At 54.7% G+C, this 25,113-nt stretch overlaps 1 protein-coding gene across 4 annotated transcripts; it reads left to right on the forward strand.

Annotated features, from left to right (window-relative positions):
- The first annotated feature begins 1,866 nt into the window (after positions 1–1,866).
- Positions 1,867–19,866, forward strand: ZBTB21 (zinc finger and BTB domain containing 21). 4 transcript variants are annotated; one of them, XM_044250891.1, is made up of 4 exons: positions 11,438–11,993; positions 12,127–12,497; positions 12,610–14,177; positions 14,778–19,866. In XM_044250891.1, the coding sequence occupies exons 3-4, from the start codon at positions 12,623–12,625 to the stop codon at positions 15,770–15,772; spliced, it is 2,550 nt and encodes an 849-aa protein (XP_044106826.1). In that variant the 5' UTR covers positions 11,438–11,993; positions 12,127–12,497; positions 12,610–12,622; the 3' UTR covers positions 15,773–19,866. The 4 variants fall into 4 exon arrangements, with proteins under 4 accessions (XP_044106823.1, XP_044106825.1, XP_044106826.1 ...); XM_044250888.1 differs by lacking the exon at positions 11,438–11,993 and adding an exon at positions 1,867–1,958 and having other exon boundaries at positions 12,610–19,866; XM_044250890.1 differs by lacking the exon at positions 11,438–11,993 and adding an exon at positions 3,076–3,849 and having other exon boundaries at positions 12,610–19,866.
- The last annotated feature ends 5,247 nt before the right edge of the window (positions 19,867–25,113 follow it).

A 25,113-nucleotide genomic window follows, 5' to 3' on the forward strand; every position in this document is an offset into this window, starting at 1 on the left:
ACTGCAGGGCCTTAGTGTAACTACAGTGCCCCGTTCGGAGCCTCAGGAGACCCAACGTGGGAGGCCGGACGTGGGCAGAGGAGCCAGCCAAGGGGGCAGAGAGCAGAAGGTCAGACAACAGGTCGAGACTCCGAGAGACGGTGCCATCAGTGAAACCAGCGGGTCTGAAGGAGGAACTGGTAGCGACCTCAAACCCAGGAGGTCAGCTGAAAGGCTGCGGTTCCCGCGGGATCTGTGGGTCGGTCCGGGGCAGTGATGCCGCGAGGGCAAAGGCTTGATGACATGGCTTGGAGATGAGACACCAATATGTGTCTTCCAAGTCCGCTAGAAAGGCAGGTACGCTGGGAGGGGTGGCTTCTGGCATTTGGTACTGAGAAAACCTGGCTTCTAGCTCTGGCTCTTGCCTCGCAGCTGGAACTAACTTCCCAGCCAGGAATGGGGATAAGGGGGTGTGCTGGCCCAGACGAATCCCAGGGGACCCCAAAACTCCTGGTCCTGGGAAACACTCCCAGTCATCCTTGCCTTCTGCCTGCTTTTAAGTACAAAGCCCCTTTTCTGCTTTACCACCATTTGCTCCTATACAGAAACACACGTCCTGGAGGTGCAACGGCGCTAAGAGAAAATGCCCAGGTGCCAGGTTCTTGCTCTGAAATTCAGAGTTCTCTTAAAATCAGTGAAACAGGTGGCAATGAAGCTGTTATACCGGAGCGTGTTAGCTTTTATCAAGCGAAGGCGAGATGATTTGTTGCACGCGTTCCCCAAACGTGTCATCAGTGATTTCAGCCAGGGTCACGTGCGTGAACTCGTTCAGGAAATCAGACTGGGGGTGCCTGGCAGGCGGAGTACAGCCCGTGACTCCCGACCCCGGGGTTGGGGGTTCTAGCTTTACTACTTAAAAATAAAGTCTTTAAAAATATATATATGAAAGACAAATTTAAAAATGACACTAAAAAATTAATGGACATTTGAAAAGCATTCACCCCGATTAAAATCTGTCCGGCGGAAGGCAGCCTGCTCGGCCTGGTAGTGCCCTGCGCACGGGCTCGGCGGGGACATACGGCCGGGCCGGGCGCAGCCGAGCCGCGGTGAGCGCCGGCAGCGTGACCGTGTCGCGTGTCCCCGCACGCTTCGGGCCGCAGTGGGCCTCGCAAGCGCGCGCGGCCTGGGGCCTCCGGACGAGAAGGGACATCGGAGAAGGCGGTGCCGGCGACAGAAGGCGCAGGCTGCGTGTGGCCGCGCGGTGACCCGGCCGCCGCCCCGACCGGCCCGCGCACGACGGACCGCGAGCCCCGTCCCCGCCGCCCGCTCTCCGGGTCCTTCCAGGGCGGCCCCTGCGGCAGGAGGACATGGGGGCGCGGGAGGTCAGGTCTCCCAGACCCGCACCCCGCGCGCCCCCGAGGAAGGCCCGCGAGCGCCCCGCACCGCCGCCCCGCGCCAGCGCCCGCGCCGGAGGGCTGATCCCCGAGGGGCGTGCGGGGGCGCCGCGGGGTCGCGCGGGCCGGGAGGGTCGGACCACCGCGCCGAGCGCCCCGCGCACCCCGGCAGGAGACGCGAGCCCCGCTGTGCCGACGGAGGCCGCGGGCCAGGGGGCGCTGCGACGGCGCGGGGCGGCGACGGCGGCGGCGGGGGCGGGCGCGCGGAGGACGCGGGCGCACGCGGACGCCGGGCGGAAGGCGCGCGCGGGGCGCGGAAGGACGCGGACGCCGACGGCGGTCCCGTCAGGCCCGCCCTCGCCCGCCCCCGGCGCGGCGCCCCGCCCTTTCCCCGCCCCCCGGACGGCCGGCGCCCAATCACAGCGCCGCGCACGTGACGAGCGCTGCCTGCGATGACCTCATCCCTGGTGTGGGATGACGTCAAATTCAAGATGGATGGAATCACAGCGGCAGCGGCGGCTGCGGCGCGCGCGAGCCGAGTGTGAGCGGAAAGGGGCCCGGCGTCTGCCTCGGGGCTGGAGACCGGTGAGTAACTGTCACGCCCCTCGCCCTAGGAGAACTGCGGGGCCCCGTGGGACCCCACAGTCTCCTCGCAAAACGCGGCCTTTCCTGACGTAACTCTGAGGTGATTTCTCTCCTCTTTTTTCTCTCCACCAGCGGGTTGCGGGCTCCGAGCGCTTCTGCGCGTGCGCGGGGTCCGGGCTCTCACCGAGCATGCCCCAGGCTCCCACGTAGCCGATTGTGCCTTCACACTGCGCATGCTCCTTGCCCGCACTTGGCCTCGCCCTCGCCAGTGCGCACGCTCCGTCCCCGGCTGGTCTTCCCTCGCCCGGCCAGGTGCCCCCCTGGGCGGGACGCCGCGACCTCGGCGCGAGCGTGTGCGCCGGGCGGTTGGGTCGCCTTCCGGCCGGGGGCGCGTGCTCCGGTCCGCGGCGGGCGTGGGGCGCGCTGGCGACGGGGTGGGGCGTGCGGAAGCTGTGGGGCAGCGGGGACCCCGCACCTGCCGCTGCCTGCTCCCCGTGGTCCCTCGGTCCCGGCCCGCAGCCCAAGTTGACTTCGCGGGCCCCACCCCCGCCCGCCTCCCCGCCGGCGCCTTGCCGGACGCGTGGCCCCGCAGCGCGCCCCTTTCCCAGCGGAAGCCCCGGAGGCCCCGGCGCTCGGACTCCCTGCCGCTGGGCGCGGGCCCCGGCGCGGGGCTGTGGCCGGCTCCCCACTGGGAGTCTGCGGCCGCGGGCGCTGGGGAGGGGGTGGGTAGGGACCAGAGGTTCTGGGCACCCCCGCGCAGGGACCTCCGACGGCGGGAGCCCCGGGGGTTTTCGTGGGCCGCTGACCGCCCGGACCGCTCATTTCGAACGGCTTCATTGGCTGTGAAGGATCGCGGCCCTGGGAAGCCCCTCGGCCCCAGCGCTGCGCCCCGGTCGCGCCGCTCCGCCAGCCTGGGGCTGCGTGCTTGGAGAATGCCGCTGGAGCGGCACGTGGACGCCCGGCGTTTTCGGTGCTTTCGGAGACCGGCTGTCCCTCGCGATCGCCACAGGGCGGGCCCGGGGCGCAGAGGTCCATCCGCCCCCGCTCGATGCAGCATCCCGGGGTCCTTCCGTGCGGCGGCCGGCCGCGCTGCGCGCCGCGGGCATCAGAGGGCATCGGCGGGTCACAGTAGTCCCGCAGTGCTCACAGTGAACGCCGGGAGCCATCAGCCGGCCGCCTGCGCGCGGGGCTCGCGAGGCACAGCGGGCTCATCGACCTGGGGTCTCTCATTGACAGTCACTCATAAATCCTTTCTGCTCGTCCACCTCTAGTGTCTAATTGTCATTACTTCCAAATTTAAGTCCTCCCGGATACGTGCTAGAAAGAAGGTGGAAATTTGGGGTGTTGGTGTGCTTAGTCATTCGCTCCCGTAACACGAGTCACTGAACGTGGGGTGAGGGGATCAGCCCAGACTTCAGGGAACCTAGCAGTGTTTGGGGCAAGCGATGCTGGGTGTATAACCAGAGAGCGTTTTTGGGAGTCTCGGGGTGAGCAGGAGGTGACGGAAGGGACTTCTGGTTGTCCCCAGACCCAACACGGATGAGGGGAGCTGGTTCACGGCCGAGGTTTGCCAGGCTGTGCTGATGGGCTAGAGAGGAAAGAGGTTTCCGGTTTGGGGGAGCTGGTGGTTGGCACCACACCTAACCAAATAAGGAATGTGTGAGGACAGCAGATGTGGGTACGGGCGAGGGAAGTGGGCCCAAGTGCTGCCCTGGGCCTGTGGCATTGGCTGGGATGGAAGTGCCCAGCGGGCCCCTGCAGGCCCAGGGAGACTGGGAAGCAGAGATGCAGATGCGGGCGTTGCCGTCCAGCGGACCTGCCAGCCCCAGGAGCTCCTGCAGAAGGCAGAGCTGCCACGCTGAGCTCCCTCACAGACGCCGCTGCAGGGAAGGTGAGCAGGTGCAGGGCTTGAACCATGAGCTCCTCCTTTCTCTCCTGCCCCAGCAGATACTTGCAGGCCCGTGCCAAGCACCGGGGACACACAGGAAAGTAAGCGCGCTTCCTTTCGAGGGCTGTCACGAGGGACGTCGACGGAAAAGCAGGTCACTCAAAATAGTGCCGTTCCTGCAGACCGGTGGCTGGAGTACTGTGCTGGTTCACCTAGGACTGAGCCATTGGCTGGGGGCGCCACAGGGGGAGCTTTGCAGGGACAGAGACCTTCGAGCTGGCTCTTCCTGTAGAAGTTGGCCAGAGGAAGGTAGGAGAGGCATGTTAGGTGCTGGACGTGGTGTACAGGCTCGTGGGGGGAGACGGCAAGGAGTGTCCACAGAGGGTGGAAAGATGCGATGACCAGACTGTGAAGAGGCGGGTACGCCAGTCTGCGGAGTTTGGATTTTGTCCAGGAAGTAATAGAAAAATCAGTGTAGTGTTCGAAAAGGCAGTGATGGGGCCAGCGTTCCTTAGGAGAAGCAAATGGAAGGCCTCCTCTCCACTCCTGCATTTAGGATCATCAGACGACAGAAAAGTCAGCGAGTTTGTATCGTGCAAGATGCCGTGGGGGACGATGGGAGGAGGGTCAGGGGACGTTAAGGAGATTCTTGGTCCTCATGCAGTCGGCAGCTCCGCTGGGGGACAAACTGCAGATTCTCATGTCACGGAAGCGGGCCTGGCTGTGGCACCGGCGTTGGAAGGTGCTGGCTCATTGCTAACTGAAGGGGTCCCGCAACATCTCTTGGCTAGCCAGGGCTCCCAGAGCGGCGCCCCAGACCGGCGGGCTTACTGGAAACTTATTCACTCCCGGTTCTGGAGCCTAGACGTCCAGGGCCAGGCGTGGGCCAGGTCGGCTTCTCCTGCGGCCTGTCGCGGCTCGTAGAGGACCATCTTCCCTGTCGTCCTGTGCTTGGCCCTCTGTGTGCTGGTGTCCTCCTCTCCCGTGGTAGGGACACCAGTCAGATTCAGGCACACCCTAAAGTCCTCATTAAAAGCGATGACGCCTTTAAAGATTCTGTCTAAATAATGCTTGTTTTGTTTTTTAAGATTTTATTTGACATAGAGACAGCGCATGCCTGTGCATGAGTGGGGAGAGGGGCAGAGGGAGAGGGAGAAGCAGGCTCCCCGCTGAGCAGGGAACCCAGTGTGGGGCTCCATCCCAGGACCCCGAAATCATGACCCCAGCCAAAGGCAGACGCTTAGCCCACCAAGCCGCCCAGGCGCCCCTAAATACTAAATACTCTTGCATTCTGACATGCCAGGGAAGGGGGGTGGTTAGGGCTTCAGCCTGTGATGCGGTGTGGAGAGGGGAACACACAGTCCAGCCCATGGCAGAAGGCTTACTGGAGGGACCGGACTTGAGCTGAGCTTTGAAGGATGATCAGCCTTCAGCTGAGTGAGTGCTGGAGAGTGGTAGGTGAGGCCTCAAACATTCAAGATACGGTAGTGGGAGCAGCAGGACACTCGGGTTGTGTCTCAGACGCAGCATCTGAAGCAGGAAGTCGTCGCGAGGGGCTAAAGAAGGGAAAGAAAATTTATCGTTTGTGGGTTTTTTTTTTTTTTTAAGGTTTTATTTATTTATTTGACAGATCACAAGCAGGCAGAGAGAGGAGGAAGCAGGCTCCCTGCTGAGCAGGGAGCCCGACATGGGGCTGGATCCCAGGACCCTGGGATCATGACCTGATCAGAAGGCAGAGGCTCTAACCCACTGAGCCGCCCAGGCAGCCTGGGAAAGAAACTTTAAATAGTAGTTTGTGACCAGATTCACAGAAGTGTGGCATCTATGGTTTTAAATTTTTGCATTTTAACCTAACAGAGAACCATGTTTTCATTATTTCTTTTTGACACAGCTCTTAGGGCTCAGCTAAATTATCACTTCGAGGCATTTCCTAAGCATTCTCTCCAAACCCCTAGTTTCTAGGCAGTTACAGCCCCCTGTGTATTTTCATCATAGTATGGCCTGAAGTTACCTTTGTCATTTCTCTTGTTCATTATGTCATTTACCCCATGAGAACTGGGGGGGCCTTGTCTGTTTTGTGCGTCCCGTATTTCAGGCTTGTCCAGCCATGTCTTGCACATAATAAGAGCTCAATAAATGAGTTGAATTCATAGGTTTTCCCTAGTGTGTACATCCAGTGGGTGCTTGGAGCTTTGTTTTAGGAAGGCTTGTCCCGCAGCAGGATTGTAAAGGATGGACTCGGAGAGCGTGGCAGGAAGAATGAGCAACACTTGGAAAGGTATCGGTTAGGGTCCTCGAATAACAAGAACAGAAACAGGCTAGCTTGAACAGAGCAAGGAGTTTATGACCGAGACAGAAGGCTGCTCCTGAGGTTTAAGGAAAAGCTAGAGAATTGGGCCAGGAAGTACGGAAACCAAGGTAACTGGCAGGAGTCAGCATGGCGGGCACCGGCCGGCTGCATTCTCAGACTCGTCTTCCGGGGAGAAAGTTTGTCGTCTGTGTGCCTGCCCCTGAGCTAGGACAGCGCAGCTCATGGGACGTCCTCCCGGGACACGGGTGGATCCTCCAGAGCCAAACGAGAGAGGCGGCTCTGCGCATCCAGGAGCCTGTGGTGGGCCGGAGCTATGTCAGAGCAGAGCACACCCGAACCTGAACCCGGCCTCTCGGAGAGGCTGAACACCGTCCCGAGGCGGGACCCGAGAGGCTGACACTCCTGCCCCAGGGGGATGCGACTGAGGAAGGCTGGCTTCGAAATCCGAGAAGCGTTAGACGATGTCTGCCTTGTCCCCAAGTGAGTGATCAGACCTGACTTAGAGCAGCACTTCCTGTCTCCTTCGAATAACGAAATCGGGGGAGCGTCAGGCCTGGATCCAGATGTGAGGGTTCGGGGGATCGGTGTGCGTGTGCTCCAAAGTCCCGTGGGTGCTTTGTTTTCCGGCAAGGTGTTGGCTTTGTGACGAGCTCCCCCTTTGCGGTGTGTAACGGCTGGGGCTGTCAGCACCATCCAACATTCCCAGGGATGGCGTGTGTGGAGTTCGGTTTTAGGCTCACGTTCTGGAGGTAAGCAGACGTTTTCCTGTGGAAGTGGTGCCAAGGGTTTTCTGGGCCGGTCTTGGAGCAAGTTGGACTCGCAGTGTGCCTTAGCTCTGACACCGGCCTGTCCAAAGCTTGAAAGTCCGTAACGTTATCTTGGCCCCTTCCCATCTCCCTTCCTGGGCCTCATTTACCTCCCGGTGCCCTTTTTATCCCAGTGCTTAGCTGTGCTTGGTTTTTTCCTGCACATGACACCAGAATGCTCTGTATTCCAAAACTGTCTACCTTCCCTCCAGCCCCTAAAAAATCTTAGTTCCTTGATGTAACATTGGTGTAAAGAGGAAATTATTTGCATTCAATTAATTTCTATTAAGGTACAAATCCCTGCTTTTCTTGGCATTTAGTACCTGAGGAATTTAATATATAATAAATTGGTATAAAATAATTCTGGTATAAAATTGGTATGAAATAAATTTCTGTGGTTCAGTGGCAAAGGGCTTTGTGGCTGTGCTAGGGAGTCGGAACTGGGGGCCCGTGTAAGCATCAGTGGGATTTTCCAAGCCCTGGTGCCCTCGGCTGTGTGTTTCTGAGCGCGATCTGTGGTAGGAGTGGAAGAACGGACCTTCACTGTTGCGGGAGCCCGGGGAGCGGGGAGTCCCAAGCCTTCCCTGCTGTCCCCACCGCGCATTCCCCCACCCTCCACCCGGCCACCGTCACTGCTTCCCGACGTCCGAGTGCTGGGGGCACCGTCTGTATCCATCATCCTGTTCGGTTTTTGTGTCTCCGTCCTGCCGCGGCGCGTGTGCGGCTGGACGGCAGGCAGCCGGCCGGCTCCCTCCTGTCCTGTCTCCAGCATCCCTTACGACTGATAACATTCGGGGCCATAAACCTTCAGGAGAGCAAGGGCGGAATGTGCGCCCCCCGTGAAAGTCATGTGTGGCGAGTGGGGTTCGCCCAGGGGACAGGCTGAGGAGCTACGACTCCGAGGGGTCGAGTGATCTTACCCGGGTGCGGAGCCAGGACCGGAGACAGACACCGATTTGAAGGTCTTGTCCGTGGAGCTGTGAGGTCTGTGAGCTGCTGACCGTAACGATTCCCATTTTGAAACCTCAGGAAACCGCTCGAGATGGGAAGGGTTCAGGCCGAGCCCGGGGAGGTCTGCGTGGACGGGGACGCGGGCGGCCACACGCCGGCCCCATGTCAGTCTGGCTTTCCTGGGGGGTTTCCGCTGAGCTCTTTCTGTCCACCGCCAACGGCTCTCCGGCCCGCGTGTCACCCACTTTCCTCTTCAGCGCGCCGGGGGCTCTCACTGTGACTGCAGCGGCAGCAGGGACTCTGCCCGATGAGTCGAGTGGAGATGAGCAGTGGAAAAGGAGTGGGGGGCGGACTCGGGGGCACCACGCACCTCGGGTGAGGGCGGCGCGGCGTGCGGTGTGCAGACTCGTGCAAGTCCGAGGTCCCGGTAGTCGTCCTTAAAACAGGTGAGAATCGGGGGGTTCGTGAGCCGGTTCCCCGCAGCCGCGGCCCCTGGCCTGAATTTTGCTTCACCGCTCGCCTTCGATGGGACCTTGAACAAGTCACTTAACCCTCTGGCCCCGGGTGTCTCGTCTCTGTCGTGATCCTGGTGCGTGCCTGCGAGGGTGGCCGGAGCGCTGGGTGCGGGGCTGAGGATGGCGGCGGCGGTACCTGGTCGAGGAGGCCCCCGCACAGCCGTGGCTGCCAGGTGGCAGTTGGCGCCCGGTCGAGCGTCACGGGTGCCACTGTGGCGTCGCCCGCACCCGCGTGCCCGGAGTGTGACGGGCGTGTCCCCTCTCCAGGCGGGCCGTCTCGCTGAGGACTTCAGTGGAGGGTGAGCCGAATGAGTCGCCCTACGCAGTTTTCAGGGACAGCGATGACTTCCCATACAGCCCACCTCTGACTGACTGATTTTCCCCAATTCCCAAGTGTCTTCATTCAAAGACTATGGGAGCTTGTGGTTGAGGGACTAGAAGCGGTGATTCAGAACACAAGCAGGGGTCTCGGGAGCTTGAGGAAGGCAGGGGAGGAGCTTCTCTGAAGCGCTGTTTGGGCACACGGCAGGAGGCTGCGGGCGACACGTGCGGTCGCGTGTGCTCCGTGTCCAGGGACGCGGCGGTCCTCATGGTGGCGTCCTCACATACCCTCTTCGCCCGCGCTCGCGCCTCCAGGTGTCCTGTGTGTCTTCGCTTGGAGCCCCCCAAGAGCCGGCCCCGAGCCGCGGGTTCAGAGTCGGTGTTCATCTGCGAGATGATCCCGGGAAGCACAGGATAGGTGGCAGGGAGAGAAGTAAGAAGGGGGACCCGTCGAGAGTACGTTATCCAGGGGCGCCTGGGTGGCTCAGTGGGTTCAAGCCTCTGCCTTCGGCTCAGGTCATGATCTCAGGGTCCTGAGATCCAGCCCTGCATTGGGCTCTCTGCTCAGCGGTGAGCCTGCTTCCTCCTCTCTCTCTGCCTGCCTCTCTGCCTACTTGTGATCTCTCTCTGTCAAATAAATAAATAAAATCTTTAGGGGGGAAAAAAAAAGAGTACGTTATCGAGCAGGTGCCTGCTCACATTTAGACACCAAACCGAATTCCTGAAAGAGAGCTGAACCAGTTTTCCCCCCAAGCTTCATGTCAAGTAAGGACACCCTTCTAGCGATTCCAGTACAATTCTTAGAGGTCTCGTTAATGCCTCACCTTCTTACCCACTCAGGTCAGTCCATTAGAAATCCAGATAACTGCCTTGGCCTCCCCTGCCACCTCGGTCCAGGCACCACCGGATCATTGTGGATGACTGGATCGTTGCAGTAGACTCCTAGCTGTCTGGGCCACAGTCCTGTCTCAGCTGCTGTGTTGCTGCAGGCTCCTAGCTGGTCTCCCAGCTTCCACCGTCCCCTGCCTGCTAGGATCCATTCTCAGCATTGGAGCTAGAGTGATCTTTAGAAACATAGTTCGGGTCCTTGTCATTTTCCTGCCAGAATCTTCCAGCGACTGCCCATTTCACCTGTGGTGGAGAGCTTGGTTTTCCTGTGTTCACTCAGCCCTGCAGAGTCTTAGCGGCTCCCTGCTCCAGCCCTGCCCTGACCGGCTCTTCCCTCCGCGTGCAGTGCTTGTCCCTTGGAATTTTCGTGGCCCCCTTGCCTTCTCCAGACCTTCTTGAGTGGCATTTTGTTGAATGAGCGAATGGATGCGTGACTTGCGAAGTTCTGGTACAGTTTGTAGTGTGTCGTCAGTGTAAATCCTGTGTTCCCGTTTGCGCCTCCCCAGAGCATCCTGCGGTAGCTGCTGCTCTGCCTGTTTGCAGTGGGCGACACCGAGGTGGGCTAGCCCACAGCGCTCACGTCCCAACCCTCTTGACCCCGGCTCATGGCGGGGAGTAGGAGCACGGTGTGCGCGCTTGCGCGTGTGGACCTGAGCACGTGTGACTGGGACTGACATGTCCCACGGTCTCAGCCTCTCTATGTTTGAGGCCTTCTGACATTTTCCACTCCGTCCTAGTCAGTTTATGATTTTTTTTTTAATTTTTTTAGGATTTTTATTTATTTATTTGATAGACAGAGATCACAAGTAGGCAGAGAGGCAGGCAGAGAGAGAGGGGGAAGCAGGCTCCCTGCTAAGCAGAGAGCCCGATGTGGGGCTCGATCCCAGGACCCTGAGATCATGACCTGAGCTGAAGGCAGAGGCTTAAACCACTGAGCCACCCAGGCGCCCCTCAGTTTATGATTTTAATTGCTAGTTTCTAATCACTAAACTTTAAGAGAGCCTTTTTGAAAAATACTTGTCTGTGCTGTTAACGCTGCATCTGTGGCAGCATCTGAACTGGGTTTCTCACGGCAGTTAGCGCTCTAAACAGCATGTGGTGCGCGGCCGAGCTGAAAATGGGGCCTCACAAGTTGTTTGCTTCTCTGCTGGCCTCCGGGAAAGAAGATCGGGCGAGCATAAGTAAACGCGCGATCCTGGAGACACGTAGCAGGGTTGAGGGGAAGTTAAAATGGCTAACAGAAAAGGAAGGGCAAAGCTCTCTATCAAGCAGCGGCAAACAGAGGAATTAAAATTTGGCGCTGCTCTGAAGCCAGCTCAGGTCGGAATGAGCAGAGACTCCGTGTGCTCTGACCGAGGCATCTGCTTGGGGACATTGTCCCTGGTTATGGTTGTGTCTCGGAGCCCATTAAATTCAGTCAGTGCCATAGTGGGGAGTCAGAAGAGCAGGAGAGAAGTTCGTGCACCGTGCTTGGTCGTTACAGGCCCGTGGCCCAGCGCACGCTGCTTCGTGGGCTCTTCGGAAGAGTCCGCGTGCTGGCGGACCAGCAGAGGCTGAGCCTTTGAAACCAGAGGAGAACTTGCCAGTGTCCTGGGTGCTGAGGTTGGTACATGTACAGCCTGCCCTCTGGAGAATGAGAAAACTGCCACCAGCAGACTTAGTTACTTTGAATCCATTCAAAAATAAATGTCGTAACTATTTTATTTTATTACTTTTTTAGAGCAGGGAGAGCCAGAGGGATAGAGACGGAATCTCAGGCAGGCTCCACACCCAGTGCAGAGCGGGACCCGGGGCTCGATCCCACGACACTGAGATCGTGACCAGAGCCAAAATCAAGAATTGGACGCTCAACCGACTGAGCCCCCCAGTGCCCCTAATCGCCGTAACTGTTTTAAAGAAGACACCACAGTCAAAGCAGAGATGAGGTGTTCTAGCAACAGAAGCCTGAGTGAAGGGTCGGCTTTGGAGAGTCTGCGATTGTTTCTGTGGAAAATGGCTTTCCCTTTGTTGAGAGCCTGGGTGGCATTAATAGGGACCTTTTTCTTTGATACCGAATTAAATGTTTGCCTTGTACGAGATGCTGGCCCAGCCAGCCTTTGCACCAAGGCTAAAGGAGGGCACAGTCGCCCCACCCGTTTCATGCGAGAGGCCTGGTACGCAGCGGGGAAGGCGGCAGCCTCTCACCCCGGCGCCTCTGCCCGGGCCTGCACCGTCCACCAGGCCTTCCCATCTCACCTTTAGACTGGACGAGAATGACAGTGACATCTCATTTCAGACCCTTAATTTGCAAGGAGCAGTAATTGTGTTTAGATCGGGACACAGTTTCCTCTGTGCTGTCGCTGAAGGCGGGAACTGGTAAGAGAACAGCACTCGGGTGGCAGGGGTTGGCATGAGAAAGCAACCAGGCTCTCCGGTGTTGAACATTCTGATCTTGGCTAAACCCTGTGATGCGTGAGTGATCTGTAAGTGAAATTCTTTCTCTTTCCAGATTCTTCCGTGTTTTTAAAGGTCTGGTGAGACCCCCCCCTCCCCGCAACCCAGGGGTCACAGTTCACATGGTGGATAAGTGCCTCCCACGATAAGACTGACTTCCTTTCAGAATCCCGGCCTTAGCAGCTCTGGCTCTTCGTGCTTCCTCTCCGGAGAGAAAGGGCTAGAACCGAGCCTCGAGCGGATGGGACCCCTAACGCGCAGACCTCTCCTTGCAAACCGTGCTTCTGCCCAGCCGCCGAGGCCCGGCAGCCCCCCGCTGTTATGAGGGCACCGGAGCCGCGGTCCTCCGTCCCAGAGCCGCTCAGCCAGTGACCGGCGCGCCCTGCGAGCCTCGAGCCCCCCGCGGCCGCTCCTCGTGCTGTCGAAGTAAGCCCGTTTGCCCGCGGGAGCGCCACTGGGGTCCCGCTGGGGAGGAGCGCCCCGTCCCGCGGAGAGCCCTGGCCGCGTTTCCCCAGTAACCGTGCGCTTTGTGTTGCAGGTGGGCGCCCGCGATGGAGGGGCTGCTGCACTACATCAACCCGGCCCACGCCATCTCCCTGCTGAGCGCCCTCAACGAGGAGCGCCTCAAGGGGCAGCTGTGCGACGTGCTCCTGATCGTGGGCGACCAGAAGTTCCGAGCGCACAAAAACGTCCTGGCCGCCAGCAGCGAGTACTTCCAGACTTTATTCACCAGCAAGGACAGCGAGTCCCAGACCGTCTTCCAGCTGGACTTCTGCGAGCCGGACGCTTTCGATAACGTCCTGAACTACATTTACTCCTCGTCCCTGTTCGTCGAGAAGAGCAGTCTGGCGGCCGTGCAGGAGCTCGGCTACAGCCTCGGGATTTCCTTCCTCACCAACATCGTCTCCAGAACCCCTCAGGCCCCCTTTCCGATGTGTCCCAACAGGAAGAAAGTATTCCTCGAGGACGATGAGAGCAGTTCTCAGAAGAGAAGCGTCATCGTGTGCCAGAGTAGAAACGAAGCCCAGGGCAAAACCGGGAGTCAGAACCAGCCCGACCTAAGCCACACGGCCCGGCCCTCCCCGAGCGCCGCCGTCAAGACCGGCCCCGGTAAGCCCCACGTCCCCAAACCGGCCGAGCCGCTGGCCGAGAAGGGCTGGCCGAGAGACAGCTCTGTGGGCTTCGCGAAGGCGGCGGAGCGCGCGGGGCCTCTGGAGGACCCCGGCAGAGGCGGGCTGGGGACGCGGAGCGCGCCGCTGTCTTCCAGGCCCCCACAGGACAGGGAGGCCGCGGACGATAAACTCCCCAAAGGCAAAGCCATCGAGCTGGCTCTGAAGAGACCGCGGCCGCCGGTGTTGTCCCTCGGAAGCGCGTCGGAGACCCCCTACGTGCTGAAGGAGACGCACAAAGGAGGCGGTCCGGGCGAGGACAGGAACCTGCTGTACTACTCCAAGCTGGGGCTGGTGGTCCCGTCCGGCGGCGCAGGGCCCGGGAAGCCCAGCATCGACAGGAGCGGCCCGCTCGTCAAGAGTCTGCTCAGACGCTCGTTGTCCATGGACAGCCAGGTGCCCGTCTACTCGCCCGCCATCGAGCTCAAGTCTTCCCAGGGGCCCTCTTCGGGGGCGGGCGAGGTGTCGGGGAGTGTGTTCTGTGCCCTGTCTCAGAAGTCGTCTCTGAAGGAGTGCGGGGAGAAGGCGGCCGTCGAGGAGCGGAGCCCCGCGCCCCAGCCGCACCGCCTCAGGTCCTTCAGCGCCTCGCAGTCCACGGACAGGGAGGGCGAGCCGGCCGTGACCGAGGTCCGCATCAAGACGGAGCCCCGCAGCCCGCTGTCCGACCCCTCTGACATCATCCGCGTCACCGTGGGAGACCCGGCCGCCGCCGCCGCCGCCGCCAGGGACCTCTCCCTGAAAACCGAAGACGACCAGAAGGACATGAGCAGGCTCCCGGCAAAAAGAAGGTTCCAGGCGGACCGGAGGCTGCCGCTGAAGAAGGTGAAGGAGGACGAGCACGGGTCTCCGGCGTCCGAAGACAACTTCGAGGAGGGCTCCAGCCCTCCCCTCCCCGATGCAGAGTTTCCAGATTCTGACTTGAACAAAGATGAATTCGGTGAGTTGGAGGGAACAAGACCCAACAAAAAATTTAAGTGCAAACATTGCCTTAAGATCTTTAGATCGACGGCGGGTCTTCACCGGCACGTTAACATGTACCATAACCCAGAGAAGCCCTACGCTTGCGACATCTGTCACAAGCGGTTTCACACCAACTTCAAAGTGTGGACGCACTGTCAGACCCAGCACGGCATAGTGAAGAACCCGTCACCGGCCTCTAGTTCACATGCCGTTTTGGATGAGAAATTCCAAAGGAAGCTGATTGACATAGTGCGAGAGAGAGAGATTAAGAAGGCCCTGATCATTAAGCTGAGGCGCGGCAAGCCTGGCTTTCAGGGCCAGAGTAGCTCCCAGGCCCAGGCCATCAAGAGGAACCTGCGGTCGCGAGCCAAAGGAGCGTACGTCTGTTCGTACTGCGGAAAGGCCTACCGCTTCCTCTCGCAGTTCAAGCAGCACGTAAAAATGCACCCGGGAGAGAAGCCCGTTGGCGTCGGGAGGGCCGCCAAGCCCAGAGAGCACGTCTCTCTCGAGAGGCCGGTGGAGAACAAGGAGGTTTACCAGTGCCGCCTCTGTAATGCTAAGCTCTCTTCTCTCCTAGAGCAAGGAAGCCACGAGCGTTCGTGCAGGAACGCCGCCGTGTGCCCCTACTGCAGCCTCCGGTTCTGCTCGCCCGAGCTGAAGCGGGAGCACGAGGGCGGCTGTGAGTACAAGAGGCTGACGTGCCTCGAGTGCATGCGCACCTTCAAGTCCTCCTTCAGCATCTGGCGGCACCAGGTCGAGGTCCATAACCAGAACACCATGGCGCCGGCCGAGAACTTCTCCTTACCCGTCCTGGAGCACAACGGGGACGTGGCGGCCGCCGCCAGGCCCCCGGCGCCGCCCGAGCCCCACAGGGCCAACCACGCGGTCGCTGCCAAAGACGACAACCCCTTCAGCGACTGCTCGGAGCAGGTGAACTTCGACTCGGAGGACTCCTCCTGTCTGCCCGAAGACCTCAGCCTCTCCAAGCAGCTCAAGATCCACGTCAAGGAGGAGCCCGCCGAGGAGGCCGAGGAGGAGGCGCCCGAGGCCCGCGCCGCCGCCAAGGACGCCGGCTCCAGCCAGGACGCCGGCCTGTGGCCCTGCGAGAAGTGCGGCAAGACGTTCACGGCGCACAAGCAGCTGGAGCGGCACCAGGAGCTGCTCTGCTCCGTGAAGCCCTTCATCTGCCACGTGTGCAGCAAAGCCTTCCGCACCAACTTCCGGCTCTGGAGCCACTTCCAGTCGCACATGTCTCAGGCCACGGACGACTCGGCGCACAAGGACTCGGAGGCCTGCCCCGCGCCCACCAACTCTCCGTCCCCGCCCCCGCTGCCCCCGCCTCCGCCGCTGCCCAAGATCCAGCCCCTGGAGCCCGACAGCCCCACGGGAGTGGCCGAAAACCCCGCGCCCGCCGCGGAGAAACTGTTCGTGCCCCAGGAGTCCGACACACTCTTCTACCACGCGCCCCCCCTTTCTGCGATCACCTTTAAGAGACAGTTCATGTGTAAACTGTGCCACAGGACATTCAAGACGGCTTTCAGCCTCTGGAGCCACGAGCAAAGCCACAACTGAAAGGCCGGCCCTCCTTACCTGTCGCGGAAGGGGCGGTGGCCTCCAGAGTGCGACCTTCATTGGAAATGGGCATCAGAAGCGAGATATTTTTCAAAAGAGAAAAATAAAGCTTGGAAATTGTTACGCTTGAATAGCAGTTGGAGGTAAATTGATACTAATTAGTGACGATGTCCTCGCTCAGCCTAGAAGACTAAAGTCTGTCGTGCGTCGGGCGTTTCCGTCACGGGATGATTGGACTTCATTCCTGTTGAAACTTGACTGATTTCACTTGTTTGCATGGTTCCTCATTCCACGGTGTCAGTATGATCTTCTCCCGGAGGTGGTCTTGGTTTTTTACTGATTCACAGTCAGTGAAATACGGTTCAAGTATTTCTTTTGATTCTGTCATACGCCTAAGTTCTAGTTCAATCTCGGCCACGTTCCGAAGGCCACGGCGTGTCGGGAGCAAGTGAGTATAGTTGGCGGCCTCCAGTTAGATCTTAGGGTACTTTAGCAATAAAACAATGATAAGCCTCAACTTTATTAATAAGTTATCCTGACACTTGATAACAATAAATATTTGGTATTTTGTGGTCCTGTAAAAAATTTTTTTGTATGAAAACAGTGAGAAATTTAAATCAGCAATAGTAATATTTAGATTTTTACAAAGTAACAAAAGCTTGCTCTTGGGTCATTTACCATAACTCATGATGGAAGATTTGGGAAATGAAAACGTGAGGGTTTCTGGAAGGCCTCCAGGCCCGTTAACAAAAGCTTCCGTGGCGACAGGCGTGGTCATGGCGACCACTGTGCCGTGAGCACGGGCCTCTGGTCTCAGCTCTGACCGGCGCTGGAAGGGCTGGCGGGTTCGGTCTCCTCCGGTTCGTGCTGTCACCAGTGGGGACATCTGAGTGCGTCGGGGACAGACAACAAAGGTAGCGTGAGGCACGCACTCCTTTTGAGTTGAACTGCGTGAGCGGAATAGTGAAGGTTGGGACATAGGCTTAGGTACCTCGGTCCCACGCCCCCAGTCCGGACATCTGCTGTGAGTCCCAAGTCAGCACGGAATCCCCAAGATGGGCCCCGGGGGCAAACACCACGCAGGGTCTCCACGCGCTCTCCAGGCCAGTGTTCGTAGTGTTCCATTTCCTGCCTCCGTCTCTGTTAGGATTTGTTGGAGTTTGCTGGGGTGAGATGTCCTTAGCGCGGCCGTCCTGCTCCGAGTCACTGCTTTAGCGTTTCGTAAATCTGTGTCAAAGCACTATCGAGGGTCCAAGATGAGTTTCGCTACCTATTTCGGTCCATAGGGTGTGGGCTGCCGGTTTTTTTCTAGTTTGTATAAGTTGTAATTAAAAGGCGCTTGTAGGCGTTACCCAGAGCTCAGCGGGTATTTCTACGGGGAAGACTCTTTCCCTCGTACCGGCGAGGGGTTAGGTGTGAACAAGGGGAGACACTGTTGAAACCGCAAAATCTTCCCAAGCCAGTACTATGGATGAAGGCTCCCAAGTTTATTAAGTTCTTTTTTTTGGCAAGCTCTTCTCTCAAAAAAAAAAGAAAAAAAAAATTACTGTGACTAAGAAATAATTTGCTGAGTACTTCAGTGTGTACCGCTGTAGCAGAAAAGAGCTCTGTACTCCTCTGTCTTGTCACTCACAACCCGCACCAGCGGTAGGAAAGACATTCTCAACTTCTGATCGATACGCAAGCATTTTCATAAAATGCTGACTGGCTTTGCAGATCAGAGAAACCGCATGTGAAATGTTGCCTTTTGTTGTTTTCATGTGAAAACTATGACAAGTCACAAAATATCTGAGTGGCCCCTTCCTAATTTTGTTCTTACCTAAATTTGCTGGAGAAAGGAAAAAACGAAGCTGCAGTAACCACTTATTGCCCTCTTCATATTTTCTTGAAGAAATCTATGCATTTTAAAGATGAAACTAAAGCGTGTGATGTTTTGAGAAACATCTAGGTGGGTTATTGTTCATTGACTCAATTCCCTGCATAATGTGCTGTTTTCTTACTCTGAGCACCTTGACAGCTGTCACTTCTTCGAAAAGACAGTCTCCCTCAGAGCAGTCCTTGCTTCTGGCCGTCAGACCGTGTGCGATAATTCCACGACACACGTGATCTGGGCATTGTAAATCCAGTATCCCAGGACTTGAACCTTTATGCTACGTTTTTGAAGATTTTTTAATAATGTTAATCAGTAAAAAAAAATATTTTTGATCTAAATACAGGCTCAGCTTATCTGTTAGATTTTGAAAATTGCCAGTGTTTTGTCTCGTTCGTTTCACGTTTTTGTCTAGGCAAGGAGCGTTAAGATTTCAAATAAAATTTTGAACCAAAAACATTTATAATGCAGTTCTGGTTTTTCTATTACTTTTTATACTCTGCCTTCAAAGCGTCAGGCTGAAAGAGTTTATTTTGGTGGTCAATAAAGAAAATAGGCTTCCACTCATGTAACTATTTTAAAAGTTTGGAAGTAAAATAATGAAAGACACGCATCGCTCCGTTTAAAAATGTTGATCTCACACAGCGAGCAGCCCTCGGTGTGAGACAGGTTGGTCTTTCATTGTTAGGACTCCGGCTTGTATAAAGGTATTCTCGAAAACGTTTTTTTCTGATTAGAATTAATTTTTGAAAATGTAGAAATCCCATTATTCCTTGTAAGTATTCAGGCTGCCTTTTTTTACGCAGTTGTGGAAAAGAATGTAAGATGTTTTAATATATTCTTTGTTAATCTGAGAACTTGCTATTGAATCATTTTCTTCGTGTGGGAGAGGGGAAGAGGAAAAACCTAAAACACCTTTTTATCTAAGTCAGCAATGGAGGTTACAAATAGTGTGCATTTTTTATAATAATATTTCAACTTTAACAGATTATTCACCTTTAAAACTAGTTATGGCTAGTGTGAATTTATTGTTTTATCAAAATCTCTAAGAATTCAACCATGATGTCACTTTTGCATCTGTGGGGGGCAGGTGTGTGGTTCTCGGTTTTCCGTTCTGGAGCAGATCCGTAACAGCCTTTTAAAAAACACGCTCCAGTTCCTGTCCATCAGGAGTGGTCTTCCCCACGCACGCACCGCTGGTGCTGACGAGGGGAGAACCTGCACGACCAGAATAAGATGTGTCCTTCTGTGGAGGCAGGGGGTGTCTTCCTCTGCAGGCCAGTGGCCGGTCCAGGGGAGGGAGACAGGAGAATCCTGTGTGTGTGTGTGTGTGTGTGTGTGTCTGTGTACAACCAGAATCCAGAACCATAGGAATTAAAGGCATTTGAATTTTCTCACCACAAAAACAATTAAATGTCATGCATAGCAGGTTTCTTGATAAATTGCACTATTCATATTGGGATATTACAAGTCCATTTTGTCGATTTCTGATTCCTCATTGATGTTTTTTGTAGTAATTGTGAAAAGTTATTTAAATAATGCTAGTACATTTAATAAGTTCTTTAACACTGGCTTTTTTTCTTTTTTTTAAGTTTAAAAAAAAATAGGGTTTTCTTTTGCGGCTTTAGCACTTTAAGAAGTTTTATGTTCCCATCATGGTTAACGTGCTTGTTCAGCGCTTCTCTGCGTGTTCGCTTCCGCGTGGCGGGGGACACTGGCTGGTCGCGTTTACGTTCCGGAGGCGGGGGCGTGGGTCAGTGTCAGGGTTTTCAGGAATTCCAGAGACCGTTGTTTGGGAACCAAAGCATTTTACTGTAAATCTTGAAAATAATTGAACTGAGTGCTCTCTAGTCATTTATTAGTGCTGTGGTCAAATTTTCCACAAAGTTACACTTGGTTAATGTTAATTTTCAACTGGGGATAATTTCTTATGGACATTAATCCAATACCTTAAAACTTTTCATTGAGTAACACTTACTATTAAACAAATGTGGTTATAAACAGATTGTGTATATTTTGTTGTCAGATGCGTTAGCAGACTAAATCATTGTTTGGTTTTATTTAGGAATGAGCTTTGGGGAACTGAAAACTCCTGGTCCGATAGGATTTCTATCTAATGTTAAACCATTGCTTATTTGTATCCAATTCTGTCGTCCGTTTCCTTTGCTTACATCTTGAGTACGAATGATTGGAGTCAATAAATTTGTACTGTATTTTGTTTGGAGTCGTGGTCTCATTGCTGTGCTTCAGACGTTGGCAGCAACGGGGAGTAGCTTGTACACTTCTGAGAGTACAGAGGGAGCCGCTGGGGGGGATCTGGGGAGTAGCCCCTGAGAGCCGGGTGAGGTGCTGTGTCCCCAGAGCGTCCAGCTTGCTTGGATAACCGGGTGTGCGGTCACGGGTCGGTCGCCCGGCCGCCACAGGTAGGTGATCGCTAGAACCTCATGTAAGCGACGACCTCACCCACCCACCTCTTGCTTTACTGGTCGCATTAGTTTGAAAACAGTCGTGGGGCCACCAAACGGGCTTAATTACCCCACACTGACGCTTCAGCATAGCAGTTGATAATCTAGTTTTATTGCCTGATTTTCACGGCTTCCAGGTCACCCTGACCAGCCCCTTCCGCGATCCCGGGGCAGACGGCTTCTGTGTTGCTCGCTTTCCCCGATTCGGAGAGCCAAGCCGCAGCCTTCTCTAGTGACCACCATCCGGCTGACCACAGGCAGGGAAGGGGCTGGTCTCGGGCCCTCTTCCTCGCCTGACCCCCTAGACCCATCTTGGGGGACTCCGGCTAACGATTCTGTGATCGCACGGCACCCCAACAAAAAATACGATCTTGTTATTACCCTGATGGCCACCACACGCTGTTTTGTTGAAAACGTTCCCTGGGCCCTTTCCTTTTTAGTAATTGCAGCCTTTTCATGGGCCTGTCGCGGTCCCGTGGCGTCCTCCCAGTCTTAGGCACACACTCAGGACCATAAACGGCCACGGTGGTCAAGTCGCGTCTCCAGTACGTGATGCGTTTCCCGGCCAGAGGCTCCCTCGGCTCCACGAGCTGGGACGGTTGAGCGGCAGGAATTCCCCATCCCCGGCGCGTGTCTGGAGGGCGAGCCTCCCCGAGCTGTCCCAGGAGCGCTTTAAAACCTGGGTGCCCTGTGACGGGCCATCAGTCCCCGTCCTCCAAGGTAGGGTCCCCTGGCCAGTGCGTCGTCCCCATCCCTGCATTCTGCCCGGAGGGATGTCTTTGCTCCCATCGACGCGGGCTAGATCATTTCCAGGACACTCTTCCAACTCCTGTCCACCTGCTCCTCACCCCAGCTCTGTTCCCACAAAACCCCAAAGAGCCCTGTCAGCCCCTCGCCACCTTCTGACCTACGCAGATGTGTTCTAGGGCAGGCCTGTTCTCACCTCGGCGCTTCCAGGCCGGGCAGGGGGAAGGCGGTGCGTGTTGAGTCTCAGAAAAACCGTGACGAAATCTTGCCGGACGCAGCAGCCGGCCAGCAGCCAGCCACTCCTTGTCGGCTAACACTGGAAGAACCTTGCCGAGTCTCTCTGCGTGTACCCCCAGACCCCGATTCAGCTGCTCAGAGACTCTGAGCATATTTTAATTTTTTAAACCGTTCTCAGGAAGCCCGGGGAAGAACGGAGGCGTTCAGATGGCTCAGATGGAAGAGCCCCTCGCCTGTTGCAAATACGGCACACGCGGCTGTCATTATTCTGGGGGTGTGGCAGGCGGCGTGTGTCCCTGGCCCGGCCACAGCGCCCATTAGGTCACCCTGGGGTGGGGGATTGTCCGGATAAACTCATGCGCCAACCTCAGAGCCCCGAGGGCTGTGACCAGCGACTGCCGGTGGGTCGTGGTACTGCCGGCACGTGTCTATGCAGGTGTTGGTAAACCGGGAGCAGCCCCGTTTTCCTCTCGCGTGGTGTCACCGTCCCCCGTGCTCAGACAGCCCAGTCCTCCTGCCTCCCTCAGTTTGGAATATTTCTCGGGGTTTCTTGGACGTGCATGGCCCTGATCGTTCTTGAGGATTATGGACCAGTCGTGTTGCAGACACCCCTTAATAAGAGTTTGGTGTTTCCTCCTGACTAGACCCCAGTTACGCATTTTGCCCCAGAACGTCACGGAGGCTGTGACCGTTCCTTCCCTCTGGCCCTGCGCATGGCATGCACTGCCCGTGTGCGGTCACGGGGAGGCACTCTTTGTATCATTGCTGCGGGTTTCTCCTCCATGCCTTCTCCCCCTCTGCAGTTAATAAAGATTCAGTGGGGACATATTTTCAGGCTATGTAGAATCCCATTTTTCATCTCCATTTTCACCCACTAGTTTTAGGATCTGTTGATGGGGTTTGCCTGAATTCCTTATTTTTATGGTCATTGCCACATGGGCATTTTCTGCTACCGTCACGGCTTCTTCATGTACCCATGTGCTCTCTGCTGCAAGAAGAAACGTCTGTTATTCCCATTAACTTGTTTGTTGTTTCTGTGTTGTGGCCTCAGGAATTCCTAGTCTGTTGTAGGGGCTGTAATCAATCACCGTTGTTCTTTGTTTTTTAAGACTCAGATATCCCAGATTTAACCAACGGGAGCTTCAGCCTGGCTTCTCTAACCTGTGACACGTCCCTCTTGCTCTTGGAGTATTTTCCTGCTTTCTCATGCAACAAGGTGTTCCAGACTCACCTTGTCCTTTTCCTACCAGAGCTGCAAAATCAGGCATTTCTCTGAGGATGCTGTTTCCTTTTCATGGAGAACAGCGTTTGGAGACCAGTTTCTGGACACGAGGTGGGCTCACTGCGAGGTGGCAAGGTGCATGCACCGGGTCCTTCAGGGGAGGACTCACAGGGAAACATACACACACGTGCGTGCACTCACACGGGGACATCTGGATTTATCTCTGAATCTTCTAGACCTATCTGGATATGTGCCAATCTCTGAGTTCACACTGATAGCTTCAATTCCAACCCCATGCCAGATGGTCCATTCCATGGCTCACCCTTTCCATATTTATGCCTTCCCTCTGGTGGTGACAGACTAGCCTCCCATGGCCTCAGTCTCCCTCTGTGTAGCCACCTCCAGCCCCGTTGCACCTGCCATCCACATGCCAACTTCCTGGGGAGCTACCTAATGGCTTTTTCTTTTTAATGATTTTTTTAAAAATTTCTTTTCAGCATAACAGTATTCATTGTTTTTTGCACCATGCCCAGTGCTCCATGCAATCCATGCCCTCTATAATACCCACCACCTGGTACCCCGACCTCCCATCCCCTGCCCCTTCAAAACCCTCAGATTGTTTTTCAGAGTCCATAGTCTCTCATGGTTCACCTCCCTTCCAACTTCTCCCAACTCCCTTCTCCTCTCCATCTCCCCTTGTCCTCCATGCTATTTGTTATGCTCCACAAGTATGAAACCATATGATAATTGACTCTCTCTGCTTTGACTCTCTCTGCTTGACTTATTTCACTCAGCATAATCTCTTCCAGTCCCGTCTATGTTGCTACAAAAGTTGGGTATTTGTCCTTTCTAATGGAGGCATCATACTCCATAGTGTATATGGACCACATATTCCTTATCCATTCGTCTGTTGAAGGGCATCTTGGTTCTTTCCACAGTTTGGCGATGTGGCCATTGCTGCTATGAACATTGGGGTACAGATGGCCCTTCTTTTCACTACATCTCTATCTTTGGGGTAAATACCCAGTAGTGCAATTGCAGGGTCGTAGGGAAGCTCTATTTTTAATTTCCTGAGGAATCTATACTGCCTAGAGCAATCTATATTTTTAACGCCATTCTGATCAAAATTCCACTGGCATTTTTCAAAGATCAGGAGCAAATAATCCTAAAATTTGTATGGAATCAGAAGAGACCCCAATTCACTAAGGAAATGTTGAAAAACAAAAATAAAAATGGGGGCATCACGTTACCGGATTTCAAGCTTTACACCAAAGCTGTGATCACCAAGACAGCATGGTACTGGCATAAAAACAGACACATAGACCAGTGGAACAGAGTAGAGAGCCCAGATATGGACCCTCAACTCTTATGGTCAAATAATCTTCAACAAAACAGGAAAAAATATACAGTGGAAAAAAGACAGTCTCTTCAATCAATGGTGCTGGGAAAACTGGACAGCTATATGTACCTAATGGCTTTTTAACAAAGAGAGAAAGGAGAGAAGACAGGAAGGGAGGGAGGAAGGTCTGTCTTATTTGTCTTTTCTCCTTTTAGTTCTACAGTTTTCTTCGTGTAGTCTAAGTACTCTGATGTTAACAGCATCCATGTACAAGGTTGATTAGCCAGCCCCATATTATTTTTTAAATGAGCTTCTTTATCTACTGTGAAACCTACTTTGTTTTTATTAATATAACTACTCCAGCTCTCTCCTGACAAGTTTTAACATGGTACATTTTTTCCATTCTTTCACCTGTGTCATTACATTTAGTATGTGTCTTGCAGGCAAGCATATACTTGGGTACCGGTTTGGTCCAATCTGACATCCTCTGCCTTTTAGTCAGAGTGTTTAGACCATTTACATTTAACATCTCATCATTCATTTCCCACTTATCCTGTCCATTCTGTGATTGTGGTTTTCCTTCTTCCTTCTTTTGGATTAACTGAGTTTTGTTTTTCTTTTTTTTTTTCCCCTCTAAAGATTTATTTCTTTTAGGAAGAGAGAGCACGGGCAAGTTGAGGGAGGAGCAGAGGGAGAGAGAGTATTGTCAAGCAGTCTTCCTGCTGAGTGCAGAACCTAACATGGGGCTTGATTTCATAATCCTGAGATCATGACCTGAGCTGAAATCAAGAGTCAACCACTTAACTGACTGAGCCATCCAGGCCCCCCCTTTTTTCTTTTTTTAAGATTCCATTTCTCTCTTTTATTCTTATTATCTATAACTTTGTTTTATTATTTTAGTAATTATGTTACAGTTTATAGTATACATCTTTGCCTTATCACATTCTACCCCCCAAGGAATATCAGACCACCACCTATGTGTGATGCAAGAATGGATGGCATATGTGTCCTTTTCTCCCCTCCTAGTTTCTGCACTATGATTGTCAGACGCTCACTTCTGTGTATGGTATAAGCCCCATAATACATTGTTACTGTTTTCACTTTAAATAGTCAATTAACTGTTAAAGGAATCCAATTATTTAAAAACAAGTATTTAGATTTACCCATGTAAATTTCCATTTCCAGTGCTCTTCCTTTCATCTGCAGATCCAAGTTTCCATTTGGTATCATTGTCCTCTTAAGGACACGAACAACAGTATTTCCTGTAGTGTAGGTCTACAGGTGCTGAATTCTTTCAGCCTACGTGTGCTATAAAAGTCTTTATTTTGCCAATCCCGAAAGATAGTTTTGCTGGGTATAAAATTCTAGATGGATAGTTCTGCTTTTTTTTTTTTTCTTTAAGTACTTTAAAGATTTTGCTTCTCGTTTGTTTCTAGTTTGAATTGTTTTGGAAATCTGCAG

The sequence above is a fragment of the Neovison vison genome, chromosome 6 (genome assembly GCF_020171115.1).
Source record: "Neovison vison isolate M4711 chromosome 6, ASM_NN_V1, whole genome shotgun sequence".
NCBI lineage: Eukaryota > Metazoa > Chordata > Mammalia > Carnivora > Mustelidae > Neogale > Neogale vison.

What these genes read in the sequence shown, in the direction of transcription:
- ZBTB21 (XM_044250888.1), top strand. Translation starts at nt 12,623, where the DNA reads ATGGAGGGGCTGCTGCACTACATCAACCCGGCCCACGCCATCTCCCTG.